Source organism: Macaca nemestrina, chromosome 5, assembly GCF_043159975.1.
Source record: "Macaca nemestrina isolate mMacNem1 chromosome 5, mMacNem.hap1, whole genome shotgun sequence".
In the NCBI taxonomy this organism is placed as follows: domain Eukaryota; kingdom Metazoa; phylum Chordata; class Mammalia; order Primates; family Cercopithecidae; genus Macaca; species Macaca nemestrina.
Genome location: NC_092129.1, coordinates 110,966,766 through 110,978,444, shown reverse-complemented (window position 1 = coordinate 110,978,444; position 11,679 = coordinate 110,966,766). Strand labels below are relative to the sequence as shown.

The 11,679-nt window shown below is 39.8% G+C and overlaps 1 protein-coding gene across 1 annotated transcript; it reads right to left on the bottom strand.

Moving 5' to 3' along the window:
• Positions 1–2,422: 2,422 nt before the first annotated feature.
• On the bottom strand, positions 2,423–8,136 carry LOC105479441 (cytochrome c oxidase subunit 7A2). The gene is made up of 4 exons (XM_011737396.2): positions 7,978–8,136; positions 5,486–5,575; positions 4,616–4,700; positions 2,423–2,618 (listed from the first exon to the last, which is right to left on the bottom strand). Exons 1-4 carry the CDS (start codon positions 8,089–8,091, stop codon positions 2,560–2,562), a joined length of 348 nt encoding a protein of 115 aa, XP_011735698.1. The 5' UTR covers positions 8,092–8,136; the 3' UTR covers positions 2,423–2,559.
• Between the last annotated feature and the right edge of the window lie 3,543 nt (positions 8,137–11,679).

Below are 11,679 nucleotides of genomic sequence, written 5' to 3'. Positions count from 1 at the left end.
CAATAGACTACCCTGTTGATCTGCAGTTCCCACTATAGGACAGTATCAGGCTTATGAATTATTTGTTTTCTATCTCCAGCGACTAGAATGTAAGCCCCATGAAGGAGCTTGCTCATCTATTTCACAGATGTATTCTCTGAGCCTACAACAGTGCTTTATACAAAGTAGACTCTCATACTCAATAAGAAATTGTGAGATGGATGGATGAGGAAAGGTAAGGTTTAAGTGGATGATAAAGATCCTCCTCTGCTCATAATTTGAACACTTTCCATCATTTTCATGGCTAACAGCTGCTCTTAGCCTTCATCACCTCTCATCTAAGTTGCTGCCGTAAGCATCTTAAAGGATCTGCCTGTTTCTACTACTGCCCCCTATGGTCTATTTTATCACAACAACCAGGCTAGTCCTCTCTAAAACATGTAAGTCTACTCTTCATTGAGAACTCCTATGAGGGCTCTCCATGTCACTCAAAAGCCAAAGTCCTTAAAATAACCTACAAGACCCTACTTGATGTGGCCCACACCCTACTAACTTCCTCTCCCTCACCCACCGAGTGGTATCTACTCTTGCCTTTCTGTTCTTTGAACATGCCAGGCACCTTAGGACATTTGCTCTAAGCTGTTTCCTTTTCCTAGAGTGCCTTTTGCCCATATACAGTTGGCCCACCATATCCATGGGTTCCGCATCTGTGGATTCAACCAACAGCTTGAAAATATTTGGCAAAAAATAAATGGCTGAATCTGTATTGAACACATACAGACTTTCTTATTGGTCCTTATCCCCAAAACAATACAGTATATTTACATAGCATTTATCCTGCATCAGGTATTATAACAAACCTAGGATATTTAAAGTATACGGGAGGATGTGCATAGGTTATATGCGAACACTACACCATTTTATATAAAAGGCTTGGGCATTCACAAATTTTCATATCCGTGGGAGGTCCCAGAACCAATTTCTAACACAGCGGGATGACTGTTTCTGACCAGTTCACTTTCGGATGTCTCAAAATAATCTGACCTTCCTGTTGAAGACTACCCTAACTTTAATACTGTAACCAACCATCCACACCCATGTCAGTTCTCCCCTTTGGTCTTTTTCCATAGAACTTATCTTTTAACCAACAGTGCAATTTATTTTTAAACTGTCTTTCCTAACACCCCTTTCTACAACATAGACTCCATGAGAGGAGGAATCTGCCTTTGTTCACCAATGATTCCTAGGCACCTAAAACCATAAACGGTAGTACACAGTAGGCACTCTGTATCTTTCTTTTTTTTTTTTTGAAACGCAATCTCGGTGTATCACCCAGGTTGGAGTGCAGGGGCGCAATCTGGCTCACTGCAAGCTCCGCCTCCCTGGTTCACGCCATTCTCCTGCCTCAGCCTCCTAAGTAGCTGGGACTACAGGTGCCCGCTACTGCACCCGGCTAATTTTTAGTAGAGACGGGGTTTCACCGTGTTAGCCAGGATGGTCTCGATCTCCTGACCTCGTGATCCACCCACCTCGGCCTCCCAAAGTTCTGGGATTACAGGCGTGAGCCACCAATCTCCATATATATAGAAGGAAAGTCCTGAAGTGGTTCACGAGATGCAACTCTCCACATGGATGCACACCAGAATCCAGGAAAGGGGAGTCCCAAACTTGAAGTCTATGAAATTTCCAACTTCATGCATAGTTCTCTCAAAGCAGGAAGGGTTCTGCAAACCCTGAAGCAAACTGCCTAGAGCAGCATTGTAATTCTTTTTATGATTCTTACACTCTCTGTATCTATTTGCATTTTGTGTTCTCAAAGTAGACCTTTTTGAACCATTCCTATTATGAGAAGCCAATAATGGCTACCATTTATTAAGCACCTAACTACTGTTTAGGGTAAATAAGAGTTGTGGGTCCATTAGATGGTATGATAGCTGGGGAGCCCAGTAACTATCCTGCTTTGGTTGGTTCCTGATGACAGAAACCTACCTGAACCCACTCTGAGTGTAGAAGAAAACAAATACTGAAATATTTTACAAAGTCATTCTACTAAACCCTAATTCTAAGCTGTGGGATATATCCAGTATTTAAGCATACTCTCACATAGCTGAGAGAAAAAAAAAAAGAAAGAAAGAAAGAAATGTAGACCCCAGGAGCCAAAGACAACCTGCTTCCACTACCCCCAGGTTCTAGCATATTCCAAGATATACTGGAGTGGGTAGGGGGAAAAAGCAATATGCATTCAAATGTCAAGTTGAGACAGAAATTGAGACTCTAATTTTGAGCTGTTAAAAGTAAAATTTCACTAAAATAATATCACAATAATGTTGCTTTATACAAGTTTTGTGGCAGAAGAATCATTTCTTTGATCCTTACCTAAGATTTACAAGGCTGACCAAAAGTTGAAATTATTGGCATAAAAGTGATAAAATCAGACAAAGCATGGTAAAGACTGCTTTATTGGCGGCAGTTACTACAAGTCAATAAATATTGATCCCCAGAGAAGAGCTCGGTTATCAGATTACTGGTCCATAGAGAGCGGAATGAAACTGAACCAAGTGATTGCTGGGATGATCGAAGTCACTCCTGCTTCTTGGGAAATGCAGCCACAGCCAGCTGATACAAGGCATATGCTGTTCCTAAAAATAAAAAAAAAAGAACCTAACCCGAAATTCTGAGATCTAAGTGTATAAATTTAATATTCCAGTTTAAAAGTAGTAAGTTTGCATTAAGACTACCTTAATTAGAACACAAAAAAGTATTTTGATAGGTGTTGGCAAAATTTTAAATAAATATATGTAAAATATATTTAATGTAGTTTTAACAAAGTATGGCACAATAATATATTTGTCAACATAAAATACAAAAATTTTTAAAAATAAGAACATATACAAACGTTATTTCCATATTAACCCAAGATTGCCTGAGAAATGCTAAGGATGATTAAGGATGATTCAAATGCCAAAGAAAAAAATGACTTCAAAATATGCAAGCCTTCCCGAAAGTGAATGTAAAAAAGGAAGAGTGATATAATTTTAAAGTAATCAAATGTAATGTAAAAAATAGCTGATAACTGGAATTTCATTTTAAAAACTATTTACCAGAATGTCTAAGAAATGGTCACATTGGCCAAAAGGAATTTAGGACTTTTTTTTTTTTTTTTTTTTTTTTTTTTTTTTTTTTTGAGACAGAGTCTCCCTCTGTTGCCCAGGCTGGAGTACAGTGGCACAATCTCAGCTCACTGCAACCTCCGCCTACCAGTTAAAGCAATCTTCCTGCCTCAGCTTCACGAGTAGCTGGAATTACAAGTGTGTGCCACCACACCCGGCTCATTTTTGTGTTTTTAGTAGAGACAGGGCTTCACCATGTGGGCCTGGCTAGTCTTGAACTCCTGACCTCATGTGATCTGCCAGCCTCAGCCTCCCAAAGTGCTGGGATTACAGGCGTGAGCCACCACACCAGGCCTATAATACCTTTTATAATAAACTGGTAAATGTGTTCCCCTAGTGAGGAGATTGTGGGAACCCCAACTTAAAGCCAGTCAGTCAGAAGTTCCAGAGACCCAAACTTGTAACTGATGGGAAGGAGGAGACATCTTCTGCCATCAACCTGTGGAATCTGATGCTATCTCCCAGTAGAGAGTGTGGAAACTGAATTGGAGGACACCTAGCTGGTGTCCATTACACGGTGTGTAGGGAAAAACCCCCACACATTTGGCAACAGAGGTCTTCCATGTTGATTGTTGTGATGTGAGAGCAGAGTTTCCCAAACAGGTAATTAACATAGTTTACTCATCTTTAAAATGAAGATATATTATAGACTTCATGCAAGATTTACAGAAATCCAAGTATGTGGCATTCCTATGAATATGATGGACACAAAATAATCACTCAAATATAGATTCCCTTCTCTTTACCTTCCAGTAAAAGTATTGTTCCATACAAATTTTGTTTGTCATAAATATGTCTGTACAGAGTTTAGATGTAAAGTGCACTTTTATTTTGCATCACAGTCAAAATGTTTTAAAGCCCTTGCTGTAAGAGGTGGGATATAATGGATGCTTTTGACTGAACTATAGCCTTCACTACCATCAATGGTACTCAGAAAGCCAACTCTATCACAAAATAATCATCAAATCTTATTGGTGTTATTTTTTTATTAAGGCCAGGTACAGTGGCTCATGCCTGTAATCCCAGCACTTTGGGAGGCCATAGCGGGCAGATCACCTGAGGTCGGGAGTTCCAGACCAACCTGACCAACATGGAAAAACTTCATCTCTACTAAAACTACAAAATTAGCCAGGCGGGGTGGCACATGCCTGTAATCCCAGCTACTCGGGAGGCTGAGGCAGGAGAATCGCTTGAACCTGGGAAGCAGAGGTCACAGTGAGCTGAGATCACGCCATTGCAATCCAGCCTGGGTAATAAGAGCAAAACTCCGTTTCAAAAAAAAAACATCAAAATGCTCTTATACAGTATGTATCAGTCATCCTCTTGAATCATTATGAGACATAATAAGATATCAAATTCTGGACACAGACTGCCTGCATTAAAATACTGGCATAGCAAAAGCAAAAGTTATCAGTTATCATTACTATTACTTTTCTATAAACCTTCAAACATTCCAAAGGCCTTACCACCAACTCCAAGAACCATGGTGGCTCTATACAGGAGGACATCAGCTATCCCACCCTTTAGATACAGTGGAATTCCATCATCCTCCTAGATTAAAAAAAGAAAAAAAAAGACAATAATAGATGCCTCACTCATTTCCAACTAAGTTTCAAAAGAACAGGCATATAAAATGATGTAGCTCCTTAAATCCCTATAATTAAAGTATTTAAGTATTAAAATTTAAAAGACCTACAATTTTCTTTATTCTGTCGCTACTCCTACTACTTTTAAAATAAGAACTCGTAAAAGTCAGCATTTTTCTTTTACTGTTAATTTAAGATCCATTAATGATGGTCTTTCCAAAGAATACATAAACATTAAAGCTATAAAACATACACACTGATCTCAACAACTTTAATATAACTGAAATATAAAAGAATCAATAATTGCCACACATTCGATTTAGTCATAGGAACCTTTTTTCCCTAAAAAGTGGGGAAGGGATTTTGGTTTATAACCCTAAATTATATCCCTAGCATCTAATCCAGCATAAAGTAGCTATTTAGTACATCTGTCCAGTAAAGTATTTATTTGTATGTATATATGATACAACTATTTTTAATCACTTGAAGTTTTATTTGGGAAAAGCTAGAAACCATAATAAAACAAAAATCACTCCTAATCAAACTACTTATAGAGGTAAATTGCTCTGCTCCACCAGGTCTTTCCCCAAGAGACAACCACTATTAGCAGTATGACACATGTTCTTGACTTATTTTGTAATGTTTATATTGTCATATGATCTAATTTATATACATACTTGTTTATCCTAACTCTACCTTTTGGTAATCTAATTATTACAAGTAACAATCTCCTATAAAATACTTCAGTACCTGGAACAGTTTTTGTTTCTCTGGAACTTTATTTTGTAAATGTCTGCGGGAAGTAGTGCTTATGGTTCTCTGTCCAATCTGACGGAGAGCCTAAAATGAAAATATTATTAAACAGACTTAGAGCCTAAAGAAACCTTCAAAACCATTTTCAGTCCTTCATATTATAAAAAAGGTAAATTGAGACTTGAAGCATATCTGATTTGTCAGTAGCAAAGTCATGGAAGAGCATCCAGGCTTTTCAATTTGTCATCCATCCTCTGGCCTTCGAATTACATTCTGCAGTCTCCAAACAACATACTCAAGAAGCAATTCATACAGATTCTAACCCAAATATAAAATCATGATCTTTACCTGAACAGAACCAGTAACATTTTATAATCCTTGATGCAAACATATTGACATACACATATTACAAAAATAGTGCTTAACCAAAATACACTAAGCTCAAATATTTTCATAATATACTACCATATTATCAAAAATCTGCTGGGCGTGGTGGCTCACGCCTGTAATCTCAGCACTTTGGGAGGCTGGGACGGGCGGATCACCTGAGATCAGGAGTTCAAGACCAGCCTGATCAACATTAGAAACCCTGTCTCTACTAAAAATACAAAATTAGTGGGGCGTGGTGGCACATGCCTGTAATCCCAGGTACTTGGGAGGCTGAGGCAGGAGACTCGCTTGAACCTGGGAGGCAGAGGTTGCGGTGAGCCGATATCAGGCCATTGCACTCCAGCTTGGGCAACAAGACTGAAACTCCGTTTCAAAAAACAGAAAAAAATCTATTACTAGGCGGGCGGATCACCTTAGAGTCCAAGAGCAGCCTGACCAACATGGAGAAACCCTGTCTCTACCAAAAACACAAAATTAGCCGGGCACGGTGGCAAATGCCTGTAATCCCAGCTACTCGGGAGGCTGAGGCAGGAGAATCGCTTGAACCCGGGAGGCAGAGGTTGCGGTGAGCCAAAATCGCCCCATTGCACTATAGCCTGGGCAAAAGGAGTGAAACTCCATCTTAAAAAAAAAAAAGAAAAGAAAAGAAAAAATCTGTTACTTGGCCAGGCGCGGTGGCTCACGCCTGTAATCCCAGCACTTTGGGAGTCCGAGGTGGGTGGATCACCTGAGGTAAGGAGTTTGAGACTCGGCTGGCCAACATGGTGAAACCTCATCTCTACTAAAAATACAAAAATGAGCTGGGCGTGGTGGTGTGCGTCTGTAATTCTAGCTACTAAGGAGGCTGAGGCAGGAGAATGGCTTGAACCCGGGAGGCGCAAGTTGCAGTGAGCCCAAACTACGCCACTGCACTCCAGCCTGGGCCACAAGAACGAACTCCGCTCAAAAAAAAAAAAAGGGCCGGGCGCGGTGGCTCATGCCTGTAATCCCAGCGCTTTGGGAGGCTGAGGTGAGCGGATCACTTGAGGTCAAGGATTCGAGACCAGCCTGGCCAACATGGTGAAACCCCGTCTCTATTAATAATACAAAAATTAGTCGGGCTTGGTGGCGAGCGCCTGTAATCCCAGCTAGTTGGGAGGCTGAGGCAGGAGAATCGCTCGAACCTGGGAGATCCGAGATCGTGCCACCGCACTCCAGCCTGGGCAATAGAGTATGTCTCAAAAAAAAAAAAAAAAAAAAAAAAAAAAAAAAAAAAACCTATTACTTGACAGCAAATAGACTGGCATGATTCCTTCTCAATTAAAATGCTTCTCCCATTACATTTTTCCTAAAAAATTTTAAATAGGGTATACATCTTTTAAAGAGACTTGCATTAAATATCCAGTTGAATTAAATAATGAAACAAATGTGCTCTCGATTTTTTAAAATAAATTACATTGAGGATTTTAATGAAGCAAAACTTCATTAAATAATTTAAAAGATAAAATAATCATTGTCGCATTTTTTTCTTTTCTTTTTCAAAATTTGGGGAAATATTTCATATGCTCAAAGTCGGTGGAAGGGTGAAGGACAATGCACAATAGCCTGACGGAAGTAACGCTGCACTTCAGCCATGACTATTCCTAAAGTTCCACCCAAAATGAATGGCTTGGTTTTTAAACTGCCTTCTCAGAAAGCTCGCAAAGCTCAAAACCATTGAAACTTAAGGCCTTTCATTACCAGAAGAACACCTTTCTGCTTGATGCTTCCGGGTGTCAGACATTCCCCACCTGGTCCTTGGTTTTACTCAGATCCGAGCTACTAACCTCATCAATGACCGACAGGGTTAGGGGTGGTGCCTAAGAACCCAAGACGGGTCTAACCCACAAGTCTCTGGTCACTTCCCCAGCCTCTACACTCCTTACATCTACCCAGCAACGGCCTGGGGCGAGAGGAATAGACGGAAGGAAAAGTAAGGTCAGGGGAAAAGGACATAAATCAAGGTGACTTCATTAGCCGCCTTCTGCACCCCTCCCAGGTGAGGGTTTTCTGTCATGGTGCCTCAGCCTCCTCTCCACTCCCTCGCCCCTATCATGAATGCAAGACGAGAAGCTCCTCACCAGCAGATTCCGCAGCATCTTGGCTGTTACTGACCAGCAACCGCCGCAACTTAACACCAGCAACGAAAATGGCCACGCCGGAACCGGAACTACCTCCGAGACTTGCGTAAGCATTCAGGAACGAAAATCTTGCGGGGCCGAAGAGAGGCCTGCGCTCCTAATCATAGAGAGCAAAAGAAAAACTAGAGCGGCAGTACGGCCCTATCCGCTCTAGCCGGCTCGCCGTCTCAGTCTGGTGAGCTCGTTCCTGACGTTTTCGGCTGGTCGCTGGAGCTAAGGCTGGGGAAAAGACAAACGATTTGTGAGATGAATGTAATAAGCTTAGATGAAGTCAGTGTGGGACCAGGCTATCAAAGAAAGCTAGTGTCTGTTTTGAGCGAGAAGGCGTAAACCTGGGCAACCTTTAAGCCACTAGAAAGTGAACAAAGACTGGGTTGGCCGAAATACAGCTGTGAGGCCTCATAAAATACAAAACAGGGATTAGTTTTTTCCACCGAAGGAATTGCTGCGGGACATTACTGTTCCTTGTGTTGAGAATATGCTGTGAGCTATGTCAAGGTAACAATTTTTATCTTCTTGTACCTTCGACTGCTGCAGAACTCCCTAAGCAGGAAGCTCTTCCACAGTGTCCCCATATTGTGGAAGCGGCTCGCTCGCTTGCTTCTGAGGAAACGTTGGGGGACAAGAAATGAGATGGCGCATCTGGACTCAAAAGTCTTGCTGTCCCAGATCCAGCAGGGCACTACATTCATTACTGGAGTTAAGCACAGCAATTATTTGTTGTACAGAAAGGCTGTCGGTGTCATCCATTTCGCTTAAGTAATCCCCATTGTGTTTATTTCTTGTGCTTACCCTCAAGTGTGTACAAACGCAAATATCTGCCCTGTATTACAATAATCTTTCCACCTTTCTACAAACTCTTACAAATTATTTGATTGCCATTTCAAATAAGAAACCCATAGGCTCAGCAAATGATAAAAATTAGTAATATTAAAACTATTTCTTGTAATCCTTGGGGTTTTCTTCTTCACAATCTACTGTATGTCAATGGGCCCACCAAGTTACCAGTCCCAGTTAAAATTCTCTTCCTCACCAAGGCTTATAAACACCCCAATTCATGTCTTCTTAGATTGCGACTGAAAGGACCTGATTTTCTACAACCCTCTGGATTATGCATGTAACCAAAACTCTGGACAAAATTACCACATGCCAATAGCTAGGGCGTGGGGGTTTAAGTACATTGTCCATAACCTTAATTTGTTAGTTGTATGTACTCTCTTATGTTTTCTCCAGTAAGCCAACTCTAGATTGTAAATTTCTCAAGCGCAGAGATTATGTGGATTTCTTACCAATCCGCAAGCACTGCTTAAAGGGAGTATTCACTAACCCAACACATGAATTAATTACATTGGGTGACAGATCTAAGAAGCTTATGACTCTGTGCAAAAAGCCATGAATTCACATTAAATAGATGCTAGACACAGATTCTTATATTCATGTTATTCAGTACAATTTCCCCCTTTACTGGATCATTCCATCTATTAACACGTTCCCAAATTAAAAACAAAAAAACTCCTTTGATTTCCATTACCATCCTATAAACTTCTTTACACTTGTCTCTCCTCCACCTCCTAAGCTTTTTTTGGTCCCATTTTGGGCAGGCTTTTACTGCTTTTGTTTAGAATTACCAATAGCTTCCAGGTTGCTAAATACATTGTGAGACTCAATTTTCACCTTCTCCATCTATTAGCAGCATTTAACATAGCTAATCCGTCCCTCACCATATACTTTCACTTTTTAATTTGGAGGTAAAGCATACATGTAAGAAAGAATATGATAGTTTGAAGCATGGTCGTAAAGTGGCTTCCATAGTACTCCTTCAGCGGTTCTCCTGTTTTAGCGGCTACTCCTTTTAGTTTCTTCCTGGATCCTTGTCCTCTTAACCGCTAAAATTTCAGTTTCTCACCTTTTTTCTACATTCATCCCTTTTGTGATTTCATCTAACATTGAACTACTACTCCCACTTCCTGTAGATTGTATGAAGAAAAAGAATTTTTTTAGGAAAGAAAAACTATTCATGTGCTGACAACTCACCTATCTCCTGCTTGGCCTTTCCCATTAACTTAAGACATCTCCACCTAGATGGCTAACGTGCATCTCAAACTTACAAACAAAACTGAATTCTACTTTCCACTCCTTATTCCCAAACTTTGTCCTCTGCAATTTTCCTTACTTCAAGCCTTAAACTTTGTTTTCTGTCATACTCTATAAATCAATTTATTTAAAATTTCCATTGGCTGCACCTTCAAAATATAATCTGAATTGAACCACTTCTCATTATCTCCAACACTACTGCTACTACTGGCCAAGCCATCATCATCTCTTGTTCAGATTATGTCAAAAGCCTTTTTAACGGGTTTCCCTGTTTCCACTCTTCCACTATCTTCCACACAGCAATGATTCTTTTAAGAACTTAAGTGGGATCATATGACTCTGCTCTAAACTCGGTTGTGTTTACTCATGTATCCCTGGCATCTAGAATAGTAATTGGCACACAGAAGATGCTCAATATACATTGGTTAAATGAATGAAATGTATCCTGCACAAAAGAATGGATTATTGAGTGTAAAAATTCAAAACATGTCTTAGTACTTGTACTCCCTCCAAATGTTTTCAGTCCCAGGGTTCCTCATTCATTATCGCCTTGCTCCTTTTCTGTAAGTTGTGATTATCCTGACATACAAATGACTGAAGTTTGCCTGGGTACCTAACAAACTTTACTGGATCTTCCCAGGCACACTAGAAACATTACCACTTTTTGAAATTCATCCTCTGAACCAGAAGTTACTTTCAAAATAGATTGCTTCCAAAACATCAGTTTGGGGTTCTTTTATCCTTGCTCTTTTGTAATGTTAGAAAATTAGAAAATGGTTCTTTTGGAAAATACTTACTCCAGAGGGTTTTGTAACAGTATGACAGAATTGGCAGGGGGAATATGTGGGAAACCTGAGGTAGGTCATGACTTAAGTCTTGTCAGTAAGATGGACATCAGATGCAAAAGTACTAAGTTAAAATATCTCATAATTACTGATGCCGTTACCAAAGCACAGTTACCCATTTTTTTTTCCTTTAAAAAGCAGACAAGATAACCCTATGATCCTGCCTATAGAATCTATAAATAACAAAAACAGAGGGAAGCCAGAATAGTTTTCTGTGATTTGGATGTGTGTGCGTACACACATCTGTTAATTCTAGAACCATGCTTAATCCACTTCCAATTTTATAAAAATATAGAACAGTTTCATGTGAACTTTTAATGTTACAAACTACTGGTTAGGTAAAAGATAAATTTCAATATAATTCCATACTTTATCACATTCTGAGTCACCTTTGGAAATCAGGAAACAGTTGCTGTCTTGGTTGCTGTATTTAGTTTATTATTAAATACTTCATCTAATTGCAAGCCTGTCTTTTCATCATTAAACTTAAGTAGTTGGACTAACTTCTAATGATCTTTTTCTCTAACTCTAAAGTCCTTATGATAAACAATTTCATAAATGAGGATTAAACTCTGATTTTCTTTTTATCTTGCCCAAATTCCTATCTAAGGGGTCTGGGGAGTCCTACCCTACAAACCACAAATTCTTATCAGATGGGTTTTATTTAACCCGGTATATTATGACTTACTTTACCATCTGACTG